Source organism: Macaca thibetana, chromosome X (genome assembly GCF_024542745.1).
Source record: "Macaca thibetana thibetana isolate TM-01 chromosome X, ASM2454274v1, whole genome shotgun sequence".
NCBI lineage: Eukaryota > Metazoa > Chordata > Mammalia > Primates > Cercopithecidae > Macaca > Macaca thibetana.
In genome coordinates, this window is record NC_065598.1 from 107222030 (window position 1) to 107246176 (window position 24147).

General features: G+C 40.0%; 1 protein-coding gene across 10 annotated transcripts in view; it reads left to right on the forward strand.

Moving 5' to 3' along the window:
• The first annotated feature begins 10138 nt into the window (after nucleotides 1-10138).
• ALG13 (ALG13 UDP-N-acetylglucosaminyltransferase subunit) overlaps nucleotides 10139-24147 on the forward strand; it is an 81729-nt gene continuing 67720 nt past the window's right edge. Inside the window, exons 1-5 of one of the 10 annotated variants that reach the window (XM_050776755.1) lie at nucleotides 10165-10320; nucleotides 11149-11311; nucleotides 13938-14076; nucleotides 15112-15149; nucleotides 16771-16922. In XM_050776755.1, coding sequence (XP_050632712.1) covers nucleotides 10240-10320; nucleotides 11149-11311; nucleotides 13938-14076; nucleotides 15112-15130 — 402 coding nt within the window. In that variant the 5' untranslated portion in view covers nucleotides 10165-10239 and the 3' untranslated portion in view covers nucleotides 15131-15149; nucleotides 16771-16922. The other 9 variants (XM_050776754.1, XM_050776758.1, XM_050776756.1 and 6 more) reach the window with 9 other exon arrangements.

Sequence of the window (24147 nt, forward strand, 5' to 3'; positions counted from 1 at the left end):
AGGAAGGAGAATAACAAATGAAACAGAGTGTACAAAGTTAAAGTTCATTGGTTGCTTTGATTTACCTCAGGGAGGCAAGAAAAGACCTGCCCAGGCTTAAACAGCTCAAGAGCTGGACTTCTTCAGTAAGTTGCTTCCCAGATATGTGATCTTGAGCAAACAGCTTAACTTCTCCCATTCTGTTACTCCATAGGGAAGTTGTGTAATTAAAATATGATGATGAACATGAAGACATTTAATAACACTGTAAAGTGCCATACAAATGTTAGTGATAAATATAAGAATCAATATGATCAGTACAAGATGTGACATTAACATTAAATATGGATTTATATTATGTATTAAGAATTTTATTTTTTCCTGCTTTGTCATCAAACAGCAGAATATTTGCTCTTGGAGTTATAGAGTGTATAGTTAAAAGACCTAATCTGAATCTGTTATTTTCATTGTAAGTGAGAAAACTAAGGCTCAACAGAGGTTAAATGATTTCTTTGAGGTCATATAGCTAGAGTAGCGGGGTGGTGTGATATCTAGGACACATTGCTCTATTCTGCTTCTATTCTAATGTATCAGCTAGAAGTGGTTTTGTAAACTATTTTTAGGGTTTTATTTTAATAGTAAATGTATTTCTTTCTTAGTCCACATATAAGAAATGGTCTCTGTAGCTTATTGTGCTTTGTGGTATAATTCATAGCAAATGAGGCATTATAGTCTCTGATTCATGTGTAGAAATCTTAAGTCCTGGATTTTTTTTTTTTTAGGACAAGTAATACTTTTGAATATTTGTGTCTTTATATTTCACTAAATATTCATATTTTATGCTCTATTTGGGCAGAAAATGATTATGCTTGTTTCATTATTCAACCATGACCTTTCTATATTTATTGTTATAAAACTGTAGTTTCACCATTATCATTAATTTTGTTAACAAAAGACCATGAGGTCTGCAAAGGAAAAACAAAGAAGAGTTTTCTTTTTTTTTTTTTTTGAGACAGAGTTTCACTCTTGTCGCCCAGCCTGGAGTGCAATGGTGCAATCTTGGCTCACTGCAACCTTCACCTCCCAGGTTCAAGCGATTCTCCTGCCTCAGCCTCCCGAGTAGCTGGGATAACAGGCATGCACCACCATGCCTGGCTAATTTTGTATTTTTAGTAGAAACGGGGTTTGTTCATGTTGGTCAGGCTGGTCTCGAACTCCCGACCTCAGGGGATCCACCCGCCTTGGCCTCCCAAAGTGCTGGGATTGCAGGAGTGAGCCACTGCACCTGGCCGAAGAGTTTTATTTTCTAAAAAAACAATCACAGCCTCTGTTGTAAACTGAAAGCATGCTATCGGGAAAGTTCCCACCCCAGCCCTCAATCAGGTCCATATGTGCAAATGAAGAATGCAAACTCTTTCAGCCCGAATTGGTTGAAAACTGCTGACTACCAAACGGGTAGTTTTCAAACCAGAACCAGAAGTCTCTGTTGGATGCTCCTTTCAGGCTGCTGGTGGGAGTTTTCCTGCCACTGTGTCTCAGCTCCAATTACTGGTTACAGGCACTGCCTTAGCTCAGAGGCTCAAACAGGATGTTCATCTGGAACTGCCCTGTCTGGGAACTATTTTAAATTTTAACATGTCAAAAAATGTCTAAAATACACAGAATTCCCAAAGCTATGACAATCAAGGCAAAAATAAAGTAAATGTAAGGGCTGAGCATATTACTCATACAGGCCTGGTCTGGAATCCTGGGTTAGTTGTCAACCTTATATGTTGTCTTCTTGGCCTGGAGATGGGGTTTTAGTGATCTGAATTTGGTATTAAACACTGGCATTGATGTCCAAGATTGTCCAGGAGTTGGTGCCATTTTTAGGTGAGATATATGTATCCAAGAGTCAATACACTGTAACTTGGCAGCACAGAGATTGATTAACAGTAGCTGAAAAGAGTTCTTCTTCCAACAGGGCTGAAGGTAGTCTTTCAATTGATGTCTCTACCAACGTACATGATCACTAGGGTGGAGGCTGCGATGCTAGAGGTCGCCATCTGATTTGGGCCTGTAAAAGGATTCCACAACCTGGTGGTGGTTAGTCTTTAAAGCTTTGACAAGGCCTTGGTAGTAGGTTAGGAAGTCTCCCTGTAACTGAGCAGGGAAAACATTTCTTCAGCCAGGTACATCAGCAGACCAGCAACGATCTCAAAAGGGGAGAGAGAGTGTTTCCTAGTAGGTGTGGATTGTAAAACTGGCAATGTCAATGGGAGGGCCTTATGCCAGGGCAGGTTAAAAATACGTAGGTTCTTCGCAAATTGGGTTTTTATAACCCCATTTATCTATTCAACCAGCCCAAAAGATTGGAGTGGTATGCATAATGAAAATGCTGCAGAATGGGCTAAATGTTCCAAATTTTTGCTAATACTTGGTCAGTTAAATGAGTTCCTTGGTTACTATAAAGGGAGTTACTTGTAGGGCTGTAGCTTCAGCAGCTGCATCAACAAGATGCTTGCCCTTACTGTCTTCAGAGTTTTCAGGGGAGGGTCCTTGGATCTTGATAATGGCAAGAGATAATAGAGCCTGAATAGCTTTTAAAAATGTCAAAACAAAAATCTTTATTTTTAATAGGTTGTCTGGAGGAGGTCAAAAAACCTCATTGTTTCCAGGGCATACGAAATTATGTGCAACCCAAAGGCGAATCTACCATCTGTATAAAAAGTTAGTTGTTTTGCCTCCAGCCAGCAAACAGGCTCATGTGAGGGTATGCAATTCTGCTTGTTAAGCTGACCAGACTGTGGGTAGGGGGACCTATTCAATAGTCTCTGCTAGGGAAACTATGGCATATCTTGTGAGGTAAGAGCCAGCAGGGCTCTTGAGAGAAGACCCGTCAGTGTACTAGACAAAGTCCAGGTTGGGTAGAGGCATTTCCTTTGGGTATATGCTGGTTTGTAAAAGGAGGGTATCTGTAAAACTGACACAGTCACAGGATGTCTTCCACTGGATATGGTAAAAGGGTTTTAATAGATTGCAGTGGGCAATGGCTAAATTGGGAGAAAAAGAAAATAGTATCTCATAGGAGGTTAATCGGCTGGCTGAAAGATGTTGGGTATGATGAAAAGTGAAGAGGCTTTCAATGGAATGAGGGGCATACATAGTGAGAGGGGACTGTATGACTATTTTTTAGTGGCCTTTACAAACATAGAAGTAATAGCAATGGTTCTCAGATAGGGGGGCAATACTTGTGCCACAGGGTACAGCTATTGACTATAATAGCCAATCAGTTGATAGTTGCCCTCAAGGGGCTAAGGCAAACCCCCTAATGTGTTACCCTCTCCTTCATGCACAAAAAGGGAAAATCATAATAATTTGGATGTCATAAGGTAGGGGTAGTGGACAATTGAGTTTTTTAAACTTGGAAAGCTTGTTCACCATCAGTAATCCAGACAAGGAAATGGGGAAAAGAGGCTTTAAGTAAGGAATATAACGGTTGTACCATTAGAGAGAAATTAGGTTCCATATTCTGCAGTAATCCACAGGCCCTAAAAATTCTCTGAGCTGCCTTTTTGTAGCAAGTAAGGTGAGGAAAAAGATGACTTGAATGTGAGAGGGATCAAGGCTTAGCCCTGAGGAAGTTAATACATATCCAAGAAATTTAGATGAATCTTGACCAAATTGCAATTTTTCTTTAGAGACCTTATGACATTTATTGAGGGTCAGTTGACAGAAACAAAATGAAGAGTGTCAGCAAGGTAAGTGTTTTGAGAGGGCGAACATAAAAGCATATCATCAATATATTGTTACTGGGTTGAACCTTATAAAAAGGTTACCTTTTTCAGGTCTGCTCAAAGAATCTGGAAAAAATAGATAGGGCTCTCAGTATATCCCTGAGGAAGCACTGTCCATGTATATTGCTGGCCTCTCCACATGAAGGTGAAAAGAAACTTTCAGGTAAACAGGGATGCTGAAAAAGGCAACACAGAGGTCAAGAGTAGAGACATATTGGGTGTCAGAAGGCACATTATGTAAGAGTGTAGGTGGATCAGGCACAATGGGGTGTCAGGAATAACAATATTGGTTACAGCTCTAAGTTGTTGAACAAACCTCCATCCTCTCCCATTATGTTTCTGCACGGGTAAAATTGAGGTATTGCATGGGCTAGTACAGGGGACAATGAGTCCCTTAGAAATAAAATAATCAATAATAGGTTCCATGCCTGCTAATGCCTCAGAATTGAGGGGGTATTTTTCGCATTTAGAAGAGAATTGTTAGGATCTATCTGAATGAAAATTGGTGGTGCTGAGTGAAAAAGACAGATATTGGTATTCGTTTTTGCCCATAGGGTCTCAGATAATTCCCTTAAGGTAGGTTATTCAGAAATGGCTGGACAGACATGGGCTCACAAGGGAAACACATAAGTGATGTCTTAGACTGGGCACAGTGGTTCATGCCTGTAATCCTAGCACATTGGGAGGCCAAGGCGGGAGGACTGCTTGAGCCTAGGAGTTTAAGGCCAGCCTGGGCAACATAGTGAGACCTCGTCTCTATATGTAAAAAATGAGCCGGCTGTGGTGGCGACCACCTGTGATCCCAGCTACTCAGGAGGATGAGGTAGGAGAATCACTTGAGCTTAAGAAGTCAAGGATGCAGTGAGCCATGGTTGTGCCACTGCACTCCAGCCTGTGTGACAGAGCAAGTCCCCCTTGTTTTTTGTTTTTGTTTTTGTTTTTTAAGGTAGAGGTCTCAGGTGAGTTTATTCCTAAAATAACACATTTCCCTTATGGGTAAAAAATGTTGGCTTGACTCTTTTCAAGGAAATCCTTTCCTAATAAATGTACGGGAAGAGAGGGGAGAAGGAGAAAGCTATGGTATCCAATGATGGGATCTATCTGATAAGGAATTGGATTTGGCTTGACTATCATTGGCTGGCTGGGGACCCCTATCATCTGGGTGGTTTGACTACTCTAGGGAAGGCGATCTGAAAAAGAGTTGGAGTTCAGCACTGAGAGTGTGGCACCAGTATCTATCCATGCCTGGACCAATTTGTTATTTATTTGCAAACCAACCTTCTTTAGCTGGTTCACAGAAGGAATAAGATTGCCCTTATTTCCCTGAAGCACCCCAATCTTGTAATGAAGAAAAATCTTGCATTTTTCTTAGCTTTATCTGGGTTCTTCTGAAGCCATCATTTGTATTTTTCATAACCTCTTTTGTAGTGATAAAAGCCCTTGTGAAAGAAATAGATCCTGTTTCCCAGAATCTTGAGAACATTTTGGTTCTGTGATTGTTTTTTAAATTGCTGAATATGTAGGGCCATGAACGTAGTGGCCTTTTCCTGATAATCAAGTGTCTTATTTATTCTTCCTTTGTCTCTTTACAAAGTCTTAGAGAGATAGTTTGCCAAGGAGGCAATTTTGTGGGATTTCTTAAAGGTCCAATTGAGGTTATATTGTTTGACTAAGGCATTAAGAGTTCATTTAAGCTCTGAAAGAAAACTGGAATCAAAAAGATTAATGGTATCCTCTGTTAAGTCCTTGATACCAGAATTTTGCTGGAAAGATTTTTATTTTTATTCTTATTTTTTCAGACAGAGTGTTGCTCTGTTGCCCAGGCTGGAATGCAGTGGTGCCATCTCAGCTCACTGCTACCTCTGCCTCCTGGGCTCAAGTGATTCTCGTGCCTCAGCCTCCTGAGTAGCTGGGACTACAGATATGCACCACCATGCCCAGCTTATTTTTGTATTTTTAGTAGAGATAGGGTTTCGCCATGTTGGCCAGGCTGGTCTCGAACTCCTGTCCTCAAGTGGTCATCCTGCCTCAGCCTCCCAAAGTGCTGGGATTACAGGCATGAGCCACAGCGCCCAGCTTGGAAAGCTTTTTTGAACCAGTCAAAATAATCTAAGACAGACTCATCTTTTATTTGAGTGAATCGTTCAATGGCTTTCCAATTAATTTGCCAGAGGAAAAGCACTGGAATGACCTTCAACAAATCACAGGTTATTTTCTTTGCTTTTGTTACGGCCATGTCCCTTTTGAAATGGAAGTCCTCTAGAGGTTTTATCCATTTAGTTAGGCATATACATGTTTGAGCTACAACAATGACCCCTAGCACGTGAATTAATTGATAGATTTTGGTGAGTCTGTGCTAGTACGCACTTACGATGAAACCAAAGTGGCATTCAAATTCAAGGAAGTCAGTTTTAGGACAATCGCCAAGAGTTCAGATTTAGACTAAGGAATGTAAGATATGGTCTAACCTCCCTCTGCATTTTCACTTATTTTAAATGGGGCAATAAGAGGAGTTGAGGGGTTATGGGTAGTGTGCCTGGGATAGACAGTGAGGAGAAAAAAGGAAGTTCAGAAAGTGAAGAAGGTAGTGGCGGAGGAGAATAAAGTAGAGGTAGTGCAGAGGGAGTGAAAGGAAGAGGAACAAAGGGTTTGAGTCCTTCTTGGGAATATAATCTGGGTTAGGAGGATTTTCAAGTTTTTGGAGGCACTAACTGAGTTCAGAATTAGTTTCTCTCAAGAAGGCAATCTGAAATTCCTGATTGCATTTGGAGTTTTCATAGTATCTATTAAAGAAAGCCTTGTATTGTCTTTGAGAGACCTAGATTCCTCTGTTCTAATTGCATGCATAAATAAATTTGATTAGGGATACAGAAAGTTCCCCAATTTAGTCAAAAGAGTTTTAAATCAGCCTGGGTTAATTTTATCCAGAGCCTTAAATAGGCACAAGAATGTTCTCCACAGGTTTTAAATATAAAATTCATTGGTGCATCATCAGGTGGCTGGTTGGAGACCATTACCTTAGAACATGGGTTACCCACAGCACTGTGACAAAGGCATCCCTTTGAGTGCAACAGAGCATGAGTGTCCCCACAAAACTTGCAATGTGAGCATACTCCACCAAGCACAAGTACATTGCAAAATGCAAAAGTACTCCACAAAGTGTGAGTGTACCCCGTAGGGCCCATAGAGCCAGGTGAATGTGCTCCTTGGAGAAAACAGTCTCGGAGACCTCAACCTAAAAGCAGGAGATCTGCAGATGGGGAAACATAGCCTCCAATGTAAACTAAGTGTGCTCCAAAGAACAAAGAGTGGGTCTGGCTTAAATAGGGAAAGTTCTCCTCCCAGCCCTTAATCAAGTCTGTGTATGCAAATAAATAACTCAAAAGTAGTCCCCATTAGTTGAAAACAGCTGAGTCCTGATTGGGTAGTTTCCAAGTCCCAACCAGAAGTCTCTGTTGGATGTCACTTTCAGAAAGGCAGCTGGCAAGTTTTCCTGCCATTGTGCATGTTACTCTTCAAAAAGACAACTGCCTAAGTTTGAAGGAAACACCCTGTAGAAATAAGCCCAAGGGTCTTCTCAGGCTATGTTCTAGGCCCAATTTACCTCCAATCCTTTTTCTCCTTGAAATAATTTCTTCTCACAGCCTGTCTTCTGTATATATCCAGGCAGGGCAAAGCACAAATATAAGCTAAGGTGATACTTTAAATAGGGAATACACAAAACATTAGAAGGAGATAGAGTGAGCAATTATCTTAACAATGGTATGATGGTAGGAGAAAAAAGGGGAGTTTTGAGAAATAGCCTCTCCTATACATGCCTGCCTAAGTGTAAGTTATCTGTGGTACTTTATTGTGCTAATGTGTAATTTTACATTTAAATGGTTCAGTGGAATAATTCAATAGATTGTAGATCAAGGCTTCAGGCTTTATCACCTCTATTTTACAAGTCATGCTTGCTAATGGGGGTTAACTGCTTGCAGCTTCCAGGGGACCCTGGAGGGCCCTGGTTTTCTGAGAACCACAGTTCCTAAAGAGCCCAAGTTCCAGTGATTTTTTTTTTTTTTTTTTTTTTGAGACGGAATCTTGCTCTGTTGCCCAGGCTAGAGTGCAGTGGCACAATCTTGGCTGACTGCAACCTCCACCTCCCAAGTACAAGCAATTCTCCTGCCTCGGCCTCCCAAGTAGCTGGGATTACAGGCGCTCACCAGCGTGCCTGGCTAATTTTTGTATTTTTAGTAGAGACAGGGTTTCACCATGTTGGCCAGGCTGGTCTCGAACTCCTGACCTTGTGATCCACCCGCTTCAGCCTCCCAAAGTGCTGTGATTACAAGTGTGAGTCACTGCACCCAGCCAGTTAGAGTGATTTTCTAAAAGCCACTTTTGATGCACCTGTAGGCCCAGCTACTTGGGAAGCGGAGGTGGAGATGGGAGTGATCTCAGACCAAACTGAGGGTGGGCCTACTATTTTTCGTGACTCAATGACAAGATGCAAACAAACTGGGGAGGAAGAGAGTTTTTTATTTCTGTAACTGTTTACAGGGAGAAGGCCTGGAAATTATCACCAGACCAACTCAAAATCACGATGATTTCCAGAGATTATATACCTTCTAAGCTATATGTCTACATGTAAGTGTGCATTCATCTAAAGACATAAGTGATTAACTTTTTAAAATCTATAAATAAGGTCTGAATCTTGAAGACCTTCCTCTGGAACCTCAGTAAATTTACTTAATCTAAATGGGTCCAGCAAGGTGCAGTGGCTCATGCCTGTAATCCCAGCACTTTGGGAGGCCGAGGTGGGCAGATCACAAGGTCAGGAGTTCGAGACCATCCTGGCTAACACAGTGAAACCCCATCTCTACTAAAAATACAACAAATTAGCTGAGCGTGGTGGTGGGCGCCTGTATTCCCAGCTACTCCAGAGGCTGAGGCAGGAGAATGGCGTGAACCCAGGAGGTGGAGCTTGCAGTGAGCCGTGATCATGCCACTGTACTCCAGTCTGGGTGAGAGAGCGAGACTCCGTCTCAAAAAAAAACTAAATGAGTCCAGGTGCTGGTGTGATTACCCTTATCTTGCCTCCTGCTAAATCACAGAGGTTTGGAGAGTTCCTTCCACTTCCAACAAACTTGTTTGTGGAGCCCTGGGGGAGTTTCTTCAGACCTACAATAAAACTTGTTTAATCCTGAATGGGTCAATAATTCCTTTGTTATTTTGTCATGTTTTAAGGTCCAGGAAAGGCCTAGGCAAAACTCTTGGTGGGCTTTAGCTACATTCCAGCCTTTGTATAAGGGCACTGACTTTTTTTAGCTTTTAATATTAACTTCACCACTCAGTACTGAAACAGTTGTTATGGAGGCCTTCGTTAGTGAGACATGGCCTGCCATAGGAGGACTGCTTGAGCCCAGGAGTTAGAATCAAGCCTGGGCAACAGAGCAAGACCCCATACCTTATAAGATGCCTTTTATTTTTAGTTTTTTAAAAATTTTTTCGAGACGGGGTCTCAATGTCGTCCAGGCTGCAGTGCAGTGGTGTGATCATGGCTCACTGCAGCCTCAGTTTTCTGACTAGCTAGGACCACAGGTGGGTGCTCCCACCCCCGGCTAATTACATTTTTTTGTTTGTTTGAGACAGGGTCTCATTCTGTGTCACCCAGGCTGGAGTGCAATGGCAGGATCTTGGACTCACTGCAACCTCTGCCTCCTGGGCTCAAGCAATTCTCCTGCCTCAGCCTCCTGAGTAGCTGGGATTACAGGCACCTGCCACCATGCCTGGCTTTTTGTATTTTTAGGAGAGACAGGGTTTCACCATGTTGCCCAGGCTGGTCTGGAACTCCTGACCTCAAGTAATATACCTGCCTTGGCCTTCCAAAATGCTGGGATTACATACTTGACCATTGGCACCTGGCCTAAAAAATAATATTTTTAAGAGACAAGGGTTTTGCTATGTTGCCCAGGCTAGTCTTAAACTCCTGGGCTCAAGCGATTCTTCCCAGTAGCTTGGGATTACAGCCACTGTGCCTGGCAAGGCACTTTTATTTCTGATATTCCCTTAGCCAACTCGAAGTAAAACCATCTCTTAAATGTATCTTGACAAAACTTGGCAGCAAACAAAAAAATCTCAAACTTGTCTGTCATTAAAAGATTGTGGTACCCACGCAATGACACCAACACAATACTTAGGGTATGGTGTTTTTTTACCCACCAGTTTTGAAAAAGTTAATTACATTTGGCAATTCCCCATTCCCTTATAGTGAGGGGTCTCAGGAGCTGGCTCCTACACATAAAGGGGCTTAGAAGAGTGGCTGGCACCTAGGCCACCAATAGACTTTTGCCCCACCCAACCGGTGACACAGCCCGGGGCCCCTCCGCCCCCTGGCGGCCATTACGGATTTCCGCCTCCCTCACAGAAGGCAGCCGCTGCAACGTGCGTGGCCTCAGTTGCGTCACATCCGGCCCTTGCGATCAGGGCTTGAGGAACCCGCGCCATGAAGTGCGTGTTTGTTACCGTAGGGACCACCAGCTTTGACGACCTCATTGCGTGTGTGTCGGCGCCCGACAGTCTGCAAGTGAGTGAGGGAGGCGAGCAGGCGTCGGCTTGGCTCGCCACCCGCCGTCTCCGGCCTTACTGAGCCAGCCGCGGTAGCCTTGCCTGACCGTCACGCTCGGAAAGAAACCCCCGCAACTCTACCACAGGTGCCGCTGTCTCTTAGCTGGCTCCTGCCTACGCCCGGCGGGGCCCTTCGGCTACCCGGCTACTCGGGGTCGCATGTTTCCTCTTCCCATTACCCAGGCCGTTCCTTTCCCTCATTTCTTCGGCTCCTTTCCCGGGCTTCCCCCGCGCTGTATTCTCCGCCTCCGCGTCCTCCGCCCCTCCTTCCAACGGCTCCGCCCCTCCGAGCCCGGGTTTTCCACCGGGCTAGGCAGTTTCTCCTCAGCCCCCCTGTGGACCGCGCGTCGGCGCCGGCGTCTCAGTCAGCCGAGCTCGCCTCAGAGCCCGGCTCCTTCCCCTCAGCGCTTGACCGGAGCCCGCGCGGTTCCCCTCAGCGCGCGTGGTCCCCTCAGGGCTCCCGGTTCTCGCAGTTCAGCAAGTGAGGCAGAACGGGTAGTCCCTGGGTTCCCCCCGAGTGTGCGACTCCTTTTCCAAAGTCTTTTCCTGCTGTGGCTTTAGCGGGACTCTGCGAGCTGGGTCGCTTAGATTCACGAGTGCTCGGGAGGTTCCTCGTCGGGCCCCGGACCGGAGAATACGTTAGTTTTGAAAACTAAGTGAAATTGGCCACAGGTAGGCTCTTTGGCGGCCGTGCCCCGGTCTTAACGTCAAACTTGAGTAGTGATGGTGGTTCCTGCTCTGTTTTACATAGTTTAAAAGGCCCTCGTGTTCTGATTTCCTCTTTCAGAAAATCGAGAGCCTCGGTTACAACCGACTTATCCTGCAAATTGGTAGAGGAACGGTGGTACCTGAACCCTTCAGTACTGAGTCGTTTACTCTGGATGTTTACAGGTACAAGGATTCCTTGAGAGAAGACATCCAGAAAGCAGATCTTGTTATTAGTCACGCAGGTAAAGGTGCCTTAGAATCTCAGGGTTGGGTCTTTTAATTTTAATTATTATTATTTTTTTAAGTTCTGGGGTATTCTGGGGCACATATGCAGGATGTGCGGGTTTGTTAACAAAGGTAAACGTGTACCGTGCATCATCTAGGTATTAAGCCCAGCATCCATTAGCTTTTTATCCTGATGCTCTCCCTCCAGTAAGGAACTGACACTTGAACCTTTTCGAGGTAAAATAAAATCGCTAGCTGAACTCACTGTAGCCCTTTTTGAATACACAACTTATTTGAATATGATAATTGAGAACTTTATTGGAGAGAACTTAGTATTTTGGGGTGAGAGAAGAATGGGAAATTAATCACTGTAGCCCATCTTTACAATAAAAAACCCTAAACACTGAGGGGCAAAATAATTCACCCGGTGAAGTGTAATAAATTGTCAACTTGACATTAGTACTTGGGCTTAGCTAAAGGAGTGTTCTGCCTGCTGATTGGTTGGATTGGTCATGGAGTAAGTGGAATTGTAAGATTGTTTACACTTCTGTTGAATGTGAGTGAAATGAATCCAGTCAAAAATAGTAACAGCTACATACTGAGTAAATTGTTTCCTCTTCAGAGGACCGCCCTGATGGGCTACTTAATTAGACTTCTAGTGCATTCAGAAGAACTGCTTTTGGGGAGCAATGCAGTTTTGACTTGTTAAATAAGGTTTATTTTTATTTATTATTTTTTTAAGTCTAGTTTGAGGAGAGAAAAGTCTTTAGAAATAGACATTACCAAAAGATTGGTGATTAAAAAATGTATCTCCTAGGAGGTAACAGCCTTTGGCACTGCTCTGACTGCTTTGTGTGTATTAACTTTACTCTTTTAAACAATCCTGTGAACTAAGTACTGTTAGTATCTCCATTTTACACGAGGAAACTGAGACACAAGAGTGGTTAAGTAATTTGTCCAGCCAGGAAGTGGTGGACAGATAACAATCTGGTGCTGGAGTTTATGTTCTTTTTTTCTTTTCTTTTCTTTTCCTTTTTTTTTTTTTTTGGAGACAGAGTTTCGCTCTGTTGCCCAGGCTGGAGTGCAATGGCGCTATCTCGCCTCACTGCAACCTCCGCCTCCCAGGTTCAAGCGATTCTCCTGTCTCAGCCTCACGAGTAGCTGGGATTACAGGCGCACACTACCACGCCCGGCTAATTTTTTTTTTTTTTTTATTTATTAGAGACGGGGTTTCACCGTGTTGCCCAGGCTCGTCTCAAATTCCTGAGCTCGGGCGATCCACCCGCCTTGGCCTCCCAAAATGCTAGGATTATAGGCATGAGCCACTGTGCCCCTCCGGAGTTAATGTTCTTAACTAACCACCCTAGCGTAAGATACCCAAAAAGGATTTATCTATTCACGTATCAGTCTCTTTGCTCTCATTTAAAATAGCTAGATGATTTTACATTTCAGAATTTAATTGATCCTAATATTTTATATTTGCATATTTATGGAAATCATTCTTGACTGTTTCTGGGATAGCACTTCACATGTAAACCCATACAAAGTGGTCAAGGTTTTTCGTTATTGATGCCTGCCTGTCTCTATTGTAGGCTTGCTTTTCTACCTGGGGTTGAATAGAAATGAAATATAATTTCACATACAGTATGTGAAACCTCGATCTTATCTGCATTGAAGGCCATGCCCAAAGCATACTCCAGATGGCCCAATGTACAATGGTTTCACTTAGTTTTTCAACTTTATGGTGGTGTGAAAGCAATACACATATGCATTCAGTAGAAACTGCTCTGCGAGTACCCATACAACCATTCTGTTTTACACTTGCAGTATTCAATAAATGGCATGAGATATTCAACACTTTATCATAAAATAGGTTTTGTGTTCAATGATTTTGCCCAACCACAGGCTAATATAAGTGTGTTCTGAGCATGTTTAAGGTAGGCTAGGCTAAGCTGTCATGTGTGGTGGGTTAGGTGTATTAAATGCATTTTCTACTTAGAATATTTTCAACCGCTTTTTTTTTTTTTCCTTTTTTTGAGGTGGGTTCTCTGTCACCCAGGATGGGGTACAGTGGTGCAATCATAGCTCACTGCAAGCTCTAACTCTTGGGCTCAAGCAGCCCTCCTGCCTCAGGCTCCCCAGTAGCTGGGACCACAGCCACCATGCCTTATTAATTCTTTTTCTTTTTCTTTTTCTTTTTTAGCAGAGACAGGGTCTCTCTATGTTGCTGAGAGTGGTCTTGAACTCCTGGGCTCAAGCGATCCTCCCACCTCGGCCTCCCAAAGCGTTGGGATTGTAGGCATCAGCCACTGCACCCAGCCTGTTTTCAACTTATGATGCGGTTATACCCCATCATAAGTCGAGGGTCATTGGTACTAGAGAGCAAGTAGCATAGCACTGAATCATAGGCCATAATGTCATCATCAGTGATAAAATAATGTATTTTTCAAATAAAGTTTCTAACACTTTTTATTAGGGAGCAACTGATAACTATACTCTTGTCATTTTGAATGTATAATTGAAAGACCTAGCTTGTAGTTCTGTCAACTTAAGTTTTTTAACTTTTGAGTTCTAGCTATAAAACTTCGTGGGGACCTTAACTTATTTTAAATTGTGTTAAACAAATTTAATTTATATTTGTAGGTGCAGGAAGCTGTTTGGAGGCTCTGGAAAAAGGAAAGCCACTCGTAGTGGTCATAAACGAAAAGTTGATGAACAATCATCAGCTGGAACTGGCAAAGCAGCTACACAAAGAGGGTCATCTCTTTTATTGTACCTGCAGGTATACTAGAGACTGATTATTTTTGATCTTTTGCTTTAATTCGTCCCTTGCTGTTCCTCTTATCCACCTACCTCCCTCATCTGTCTCTTCTGCCTCTTACCTTCTCCCACTTACCAAACTTTTTGATTTTCTCAGCTCTAAAACACTCCCATTTGTTTGTCTCCCACTTTGCAATCTCTGTGTTGTATTTCTATGTGTATCTGTGGCTGTTTCTTTGCATATGTGAATATCTGAGAGAGAGTGTGTGTGTGTGTTTAGACGCGCATGTCTCTGAGACACTAATTTTGGAGTTCTAAATTTTGAGTTCATTATTTAGATTTTCATTATTCAAGGAAGACATTTGCTTATTTTAGTTAAAAGTTTTGCTTATAGTAAATCCACTAGAATCCGTAAATTATGTTTACTCTTTCATTTAATCAGTTACACCGAATATATAAAAGACACTGTTTTAGGTGCTGTGGATACAGTAGTAAACATGAGATAAAGTCCCTGTTCTCATGGTGCTTACATTCTGGTCGTGGAAAATTGATAGTAAACAAGTTCACAAATAAATGATCAAGGTATTTCACATGGTGAAATGTACTATGAAGAAAGTAAGACAGGGTGATGGGTAACTGGGGTGAAGACTGATTAGAATTGTCAGAGAAGGCTTGGCAGAGTACCTAACATTTTGATCTTAGACTCGAAATACAAGGAAGAGCCAATCATATGAAGATTTAGAGGCAGAAGGAACAGCAAGTGCAAAAGCCTAAGTCAGCAATGAACTTGGAGCTTGGTGTGCTTGAGGAACAGAGGGAAGATTAGTGTTGCCAGAGCATAGTGAGCAATATAGCAATATAATAGAAGATGAAGCTGGGTGGGGGTAGCTTATGTAAGAGTTCTGATTTTATTGATGTTTATTGAGAAGCCATTGAAGTATTTTAAGCAGAGAAATTATGGTAAGGAGTATTATTTTCTACAAGTATATTAGAATTCAACAGGAACTGATCATCGTAATAGAAGGATGAAGAAAATTGCTTGTTTGTTTTCTATTAGTTCTTCTTTGAGACACTAGAAGCTTGCCAAAGGGCCAGGTCAGTAATTCCCAATTGTTTGACTTTAAAACCTATCCTAGTTTGATGTTTCAAGAAGTAAATGCCTCATAGAATTACTATATATGTGTATATATATGTTTATTTACGTTATAGTAAAATGAAATTAATTTTAAAATAAAAAACCTGAGAAGAAACTGGCTAGAGCATAAGCTTTTCTTTTAGTTTTACTGCTTCTGTCTCTTAGGCACTCAGTAAATACTTATTCATTCATTAAATATTTATTGAGTACCTTCTATGTGCCAGGCATTGTTCTAGGCACTTGGTATACATCAGTGAACAAAACAGACAAAGACTCCTGTTCTTATTGAGAGGAGGAAGATTCATTGATTATTTCAGGAGTAAAATTGTTGGTGTCATTATCACTATAATGTTGGAGAAGAGGGAATGTCAGGGTAGCTGTGTAATATAGAAGCCAGTCTTGAACTATTTAGTGAGTCAGGAGAGAAGCTAGATTAAAGAGGAATAAACTTAATTTCCTAACTGATTTATGCAAGTCAATTTTTTCCAGATACTTTTAATTAGTATTTTCATTCTAAATGTTAAATCAGCTTTGATTTTATGTTAGCACATTAAAAGGAAAACATTGATTTCATAAACATATCCTGATTTTTTACTCATGCTGAAAAGGAAGGAAACTGTACAAGTCTCCAATTTCTTTTCTTTTTTTTTTTTTTTTACAGTTTTAAATGGCTTTTTTTCTATATTAATTTCAAGAAAGTCACATAAAAGTAGTAAGCAGTAAGTCAATAATTGGTTATATTTTCTTTTCTTTTCCTTTTTTTTTTTTTGAATTTCGTTCTTATTGCCCAGGCTGGAGTGCAATGGTGCAATCTCGGCTCGCCGCAACCTCCACCTCCTGCCTTCAAGCGATTCTCCTGAGTAGCCAGGATTACAGGCATGCGCCACCATGCCCGGACTAATTTTGTATTTTTAGTAGAGATGGGGTTTCTCTTGGTCAGGCTGATCTCAAACTCCTGACCTTAGGTGATCTGCCTGCCTCGGCCTCCCAAAGTGCTGGGATTACAGGCATGAGCCACCGCGTCCAGCCAGTAATTGGTTATATTTTCATTTTCGGTAAATCATTTATTTTCCCCAAACCTAGGCTGGGGGGTGATATGTATGTTCTAATTTAAGCGATTGGTTTAAATAAATTTCTGAAGTAATAGTTCTATGTTTAAAAGCTTATTTCTAGCATACATGGTGGTGTGGTATATTGTTTAATTATATATGAAGTCATGATAGTAAATTACTGGCAAAGATTATTTCACAATCTTCATGCGTGGTCTAGTAGTTTCCCCAGCTTATTATCTTGTCTAGCAGCTATTATTTTTGGTTTCAATTTTTAAATATCATTTCTGAAATAGTTGACATAGGAGATAAGGTATCTGCTGAATTTATATTGACATTTTATAGTACTCTTTGTATTGCTTTAATAATCCTAGTATGTATACTTATAATATTAAAATATATACAAATTCGCATGTGCAGTTCTTAGAAGTACCACTATATTCTTGGAAGTTAGATTCAGTCATCAGTGGGCAGCAGATAAAGTATGGAATTTTCTCCCATGTTGCCTAATATTTTTCTTCTTTTGTTTTAGCACGCTTCCTGGGCTGTTACAGTCAATGGACTTATCAACACTGAAATGTTATCCTCCTGGCCAGCCAGAAAAATTTTCTGCATTTTTGGATAAAGTTGTTGGATTACAAAAATAAACACTAAACTCTCAACACTTTAAAAGCAACCCCCAAATTCAACCTATGGAATGTGATTAAATCAAATTAAATACATAATATATATATTTACAAAATAATATAATTAATAAACTTCCTACATCTATAGAATGTATAGGAAATTTTATGGTGTGCACATTTGCATTGGGTCCAAATCCTAATTGCAGTTTAGTAAACTTTCTAGATTTTTTCTAATCTTCAGTATGTAGTAAGCATTCACAGATTTTCTCCTAGAATCTCAAGTGGAATTGGAATCATGAAAATGAATGAGATTTGAAAACTTTCACAAAGATTATAAATGTAGTTTGATGTTCCTTAGAATAAAAAATGAAACAGTAACAACTTAAAAAAAATTTTACATAAGAGTCAGCATCTTTAGCTTTATAATCTAAGGAACCAAATTAAAAAATGATGGATTACGCTCTGTGAAATGAAAAGACTATCAAGTTAGTTGATCTCTTGTACTGGGAAAAGCTACTTTTTTCCTAAAGAACACAGTGGAGTGGATATGTTCACTTTTTTTTTCTAAAACATATATACAAAGTGTTAAAAGAATCGTGCCTAATGTCAAAACTTTACTGGTTTGAGAAGAACAATCAAAAAGGATTTATACCAATAGGACTTACTATTGTTTTTTTAAGGATCCTCTCTCACGGTGGTAATGAAACATTAACTGTAACAAATTTATAATTTATGTGCTTATGAAATTAGTTTTATGAATGAACAATAAACTGATGCATATAATGGCTTAAATATATGGTTTTAAAATTGACTTAACTTGAGCAAGATACATTATGAAGTTCTTTGATGAGAGTGTGTGGTCTCAAGACCTTTACAATAGATTATCCTTAAGTGTCCATAGCTCTCTGGTACAGTGTTTAGATATAGTTTATCTATCAAAATAGAACATTCACTATGAAGACCTCCCTTCCATTCCAGTCATATTATCCCAAAATGCTAAATGTTCCAAACATTTTATTTGGAATGCATTTTATGTTTTTATAGGTTTATTTTTCTGATTGTGTTTTATTTAGGCTAATATTTAAAAAATGCTTACTAGTGGTAGAAGGTGGTGACAAAGAAATACTCTGGGTAGCAGGAGGAAGCCAACTTGGATTAAAATTTTGCTGAGAATAATCTAAAAAGTGAGTAATCTGGTTGAGAATTCACAGCACCATAATCATAATTGCATATCGGTGTTATACTAATGTTTTAGGAAAGGTCCTATTCAAATCCAGGGAGAGAATCTTTAGTGTTTTCTGGGCCCTCATAAATATGTTTTTCTCATTTGAGAAAATTGTGACTCAAAGTTTATGTTGGTCACTTAGTTTATAGTTTATGATGAAGAATTAAAGAGAAACAAATGAAAGGCAAGGTCTACTCAAATATCAGACAACTAAAAGCCTATACAGCCCCTAAATCCTTTGCTATCTACTTTCCCAGAATAATGCATAACCTAAATTCCATTATTTCATTTAGCAGAGGCTTAAGCCATTGTTGTCAATTGTGCGCAGTAACATCTCTGACTACGCTTTTGTGGAATTTTGTGTCAATTTGGATTTTTAAGTCAAAGGAGACTTTAGAATCATTTTGATTTGGCAGGGATTCTTGAAATTATCTAGTCCAATTCCATTATATTCAGATTTTGCCATTTGCTTAAAGTAATACCTTTTGGCAGAACTGCCCCTAGGAGCAGCTCCTTGATTCCCAGTCCCCTGCTCTTTCTACCATATATAATATATGTTGTAAGCTTTTTGTTTCTTTATAGTGGTTTGCCTAGTATTCATTTTAGTTACTTGAATCCCTTGCAAGGTAGGTTTTGTTTGTTTATGAAAGTTATTTAGTAGGAATTTCACACTTAACTGGGTTTTCCTTTGGCTGGAAAATATTGATATTCTATGCAATATCTCAATGGTATGACAGCCTTACCTAGGACTTAGAAATCTGTGATTTCTGAGTTTTTGGAATTTAGGACAATGCTCTGGGTAGGATTGATAGTAGATTGAATATATTAAGACTTTAAGACATAATTGTAGACTTTGGAGTTGGGAGATAATCTAAAGAATATTTTAAACCACTAGTTTTACAGGAGGAAACATGCTAAATTAATCACCACATTTACATCTTATTAGTCCTTATTAAAGAATGGTAACCAAAAGTCTGTTTGAAATGTTTGCTCAGTTTGTTTGGTTTCATTACATGATAGAGCTGCAGGTTCTTGATATTAATGAGTAAGAGGAATGCAATTTATTTAGCAGTTTTCTGTTACAGATACTGAAATTTTCAGGGACAAGGAAATGAAAGAGAGAGTTCAGTATTGGGAAATTTGCACCATGGATAGATTAAGAGGTAGACAGTTAATAGAACATTTATGGGTTGAAGTAGATGAAAAGAGATGTGATGTTATGGGATGACCTTGGGAATTAAGGATTTTAGATGCTTATAATTTGGGAGGAAAGAAAGCCTGAAGGATTTGTTGGTAAGATAGTATAACCAATGAATTTGACATAGGGTTCTGGAACATTTAAAAGTAGTCATTATCTGCAGGTACCGTCAAGTATCTGATTTTGGACACCTTAGACCTCTACTTTTTTAGTAGAGACGGGGTTCCACTGTGTTGCCCAGGCTGGTTGCGAACTCCTGAGCTCAGGCAATCCGTCCGCTGCGGCCTCCCAAAGTGCTGGGATTACAGGCGTGAGCCACTGCGCCTGGCTTTACTTTGTATTCTTTTAAAGGCAAGTCATATATAGGCACAAAAAAGACAATACAAAAAGATTGTTTGCCACTTTAATATTTAGTTTGAGGAGTTTTCCAAGACTAAAGTAGGTAATGACTAGCAGTAATATAAATATTCTTCCTGGCCTTTTATTATGGTATAAGCACGTAATTCCTCTGATTTGTTCATAATGTAAAATTTGTGGAGATGACCAAAACCCTGCATATAGTCTGAGAAATAACACATATGGACAGATTATTTGAAATTAATTTTTGGGAAAGATTTGGAAAGGGTCATCATGATAGCCATGTGGTGATCAATTTTCTGCTGTACATGTAATACCATTTATTTATTTATTTATTTATTTAGAGACCAAGTCTCGCTCTGTCACCCAGGGTGGAGTGCAATGGCGTGATCTCAGCTCACAACAACCTCCACCTCCCAGGTTCAAGTGATTGTCCTGCCTTCGCCTCCTGAGTAGTTGGGATTACAGGCATGTGCCACCACGCTGGGCTAATTTTTGTCATTTTAGTAGAGACTGAGTTTCACCATGTTGGCCAGGCTGGTCTCGAACTCCTGACCTCAGCTAATCCTCCCGTCTCAGCCTCCAAAAGTGCTGGGATTACAGGTGTGAGCCACCGCACCTGACCGTAATACCATATTTTTATTGGGGAGTGGGGAGTGAAAAATAATTTTGGTTAACACTTAGTGCTTTCTGTGTATCAGGTACTGTTTGGAGCACTTTATGCATATATACTCATTTAATCTTTAAATAATCCTATGTCATTCTACAAATGACATAATGTGAAAAAAGTTGTATTCCATTTTAGGGTCCAAGAGATGTTGTGGAAATTGTAATTTGAACACAGAATTCCAGTATACTTCCATCCTTTATGGGGACAGTAGGAGAGAATATTTGAAATCAGAGGATTTTCCTAAGAAATTTGGATTGTATGCTAGCCATAGGCGTATAACCTTTTTGAATTTTTACACTGTTACTTAAAAAACCACAGTGATGGCTACTCGTAGAATCCATGTGGAGAAACTCTTCCAATTGGTTTACCTGATTGAAAGTTATTCACAAATCTTTTTCTTTTTTCTTAAATATTTGTATTTTAAAGTTTCATTTTGGTCCTTGCTTTATTTGTTTTCTTGGAATTTTCATCATTCCCACAGCTTCTACTGTTGACTCCTTTATCTGTATCTCCCAACTCTGATTTGGACTCCTAAATGGTATTTCCAATTGCCTTTGGTCCTGTCTGTTAATTCTGTAAGCACCTCAAACTCAATGTGTGCCCCAAACTGAAATAATATTTCTTTTCATTCTTCTGAGGTGCTTATCTTTATTAATGGTATCATCATTTAGTCATTCTTCTAGCCTTTAACTCTGTCTCCAACCCCTTATATCTAATTGGTTTCTAGGTACTCACAGCTTTATTTCCTAAGTACCTAAAGCTCATGTATTCATCATTGAGTCTTTTAATATAAATGCATAATGAGAATCTACCTTTTGTATCGGCAGGATCCAAGACATGATTCGTGCTCTGGAGGACCTATGTCTTACTCATTTTTGAGTTCTTTGTCTGGAACACAGTAGGCTTTCCATAAATGATGAAGTCACTTTTGTAACTTAGTACTCTTTTTTGATTACCTTGATTAGGATTAGGTATTGTTCTAGGAAACACTGTCATCTTGCACACATTTATTTCATACTGACTTTGATTTGACAGCAAAGTATCTAGTAAGTCTCTTGTTCAGAAGATGTGACCATCATATTGTATGGTAAGTTTGTAGGATCAAGCACATATAAGAATAGCGTACCAAATATAACAGTGCTGATTCTATGCAATATCTCAATGGTATTTAAGGGTCTGTCAAATAATGGTACCTGTTGGGGATTTGTGGCAAAACATGATGTTAAAAATCAGGTATATAAAAAGCAGTAACTATAGTGTTTTCTAGTAAAAGCTTACATAGAGGTTTAGGATATTACCAAATGATTTTTTTTTTCTTTGAGACAGGGTCTCTCACTCTGTCACCCAGGCTGGAGTGCAGTGGCAGCTCCTCTGCCTCCCCTGGTCAAGTGACCCTCCCACCTCAGCCTCTGGAGTAGCTGGAACCACAGGCATGGGCCACTACACCTGGCTTATTTTTTGTAGAGACAGGGTTTTGCCGTGTTGCCCAGGCTGGTCTTGAACTCCTGGGCTCAAGTGATGTGCCCGCCTCAGCCTCCCAAAGTGCTGGGATTACAGGCGTGAGCCACTGCGCCCAGTCATCAAATGATATTTAATTACTTATTAAATGGCTAATGGCTAATTCCCTACATTAATGCTCTATGTATTGTATAGTTTTTAATTTTTTTTTTTTTTTTTGTAGGCGGCTAAACAAAAGGTAGACAAATCTGGCTAGGTTCAAACAGGAATGTAGAATACATGCTGCTTTTTTTTTTTTTTTTTTTTTAATGGAATCTCGCTCTGTTGCCCAGGCCAGAGTGCAGTGGCGTTATCTCAGCTCACTGCAACCTCCACTTCCCAGGTTCAAGCATTTCATCCTCCTGAGTAGCTGGGATTACAGGTACCTGCCACCACATCTGGCTAATTTTTGTATTTTTAGTAGAGACGGGGTTTTGCCATGTTGGCCAGGCTGGTCTTGAACTCCTGACCTCAAGCGATCCACCCGCCTCAGCCTCCCAAAGTGCTGGGATTACAGGCATGAGGCACCTTGCCCGGCCAGAATACATGCGTCTTAATGTTGATACTGAGTCTTGAAAAATATTTTGACAGGCTTTTAATACAGTTATATACTATCTATGTTGGTATTTCTAGATCTTCATTGTCTTATAAATTTTTTTACCATGTCATGGCCAGAATTACTTATTTTGATTGACACTTGTATCATAGCTTTGAACATGATTTTATTTGATGGCTGCAGTCCTGTTCTCTGAGGCAGTGGTTCTTAAGCTTCTTTTAGCCATGGAACTCTTTAATTTAAAACTATGACTTTTCTTAAAACTATGGCTTTTCTTCTATATATACATGATTTTGCATTGACTTTCAGGAAGTTTGCAGGACCTTGTGGCCCCACGTTAAGAATCCATAGGCTGAGGCAACTTCGTTAACTTCATTTCTTGGTCATTGTTCATTATTATTTTGGTGTTAACTCCTAGACTCATTTGTAATTAAACCCTTTTGATTAATTACGTTTAAATTTAGTAATTCCCAGTTATAATGTAACACAAATTCAATACTTTTTTCGTTAAGTTTAAAGCATACCAGCCAATACATTTTTGAAACTAACCTTAATATTCTTATGCTATTAACTCAGTATCTGTAACCCATAATGTCTTATGTAGTGCCTTTTCTAATAGATAACAAGGACTACATGGAATTTTTTATTTGTAGTAATTATTTTAGAATATCCTACAATAGACTGGTGAAGAAATCCAGTAAGGCAACATAATATTGTATTTGCTCATGGTTAAGTGTGCTTCTAAAGTACTTGTTTGCAGGACCCTGATAGTCACTTTTGGAGTGATGTCTGTGAGACGCCTATAGTACATCTTTTTGATTGATCATTTCTCCTTTTGTGCAGCATTACATACTGGTCAATTCTCCACTGCCAGTGTGAAGTGAGTGGATAATACACTCCCCAAATTTAGTAGTGAAAAACATTCCTAAGTCCCTAGCCTAAATTAGTAGTTTTCTGGATCTCAGTTTTCCTGTTTGTGAATTAATAAAACTAACTTCTCAGGTGATTTCTAAGACATAAACCTAGTTGTGTGGCATGTTTTAAAAATTAAAAATGCTGTTGAAATAACACATTTTCTCTTGGTTAGTTTTCATTTTGAGAAGTAGGACTAAGATTTATTTTTAGAATTTGCAAAATACAGTCCTAAATGATTCAGAAAGCAGATTTTTCATTGAATTTCATATTTAAACTCATTCTCAGTTTCTAATTGGGGTTATAGTTAGATAATTTAAGTTTATTTAGAAGTTTAAGTGAATGGGTCTTTCCAGTGCTTCAAATGTTCTGGATTTTTTCCCTCCTTCCCCTAATCCTGTCTCTAGAGTGATCAGACACTGCAGGTATCTTAAGTCAAAAAACAACCCTCCGCTAGGCGTGGGGGCTTATGCTTGTACAATCCCAGCATTTTGGGAGGCCAGCGCGGGCAGATCAGCTGAGGTCGGGAGCTCGAGACCAGCTTGACCAACATGGAGAAACCCGTCTCTACTAAAAATACAAAATTAGCCCAGCATGGTGGCACATGCCTGTAATCCCAGATACTCAGGAGGCTGAGGCAGGAGAATTGCTTGAACCTGGGAGGCAGAGGTTGCAGTGAGCCGAGATTGCGCCATTGCACTCCAGCGTGGGCAACAAGAGCGAAACTCCGTCTCAAAAAAAATCCCCTCAGTATTTCTGTGCCAGTGCGATATATTTTAAAGCAAAGTAGTATTTTCCTTTTTAAAAAAAATCTGTATTGTCATGCTATCAGGTGGAAATGGGGAAGAGAAGAAAATGAAAGCAAGTG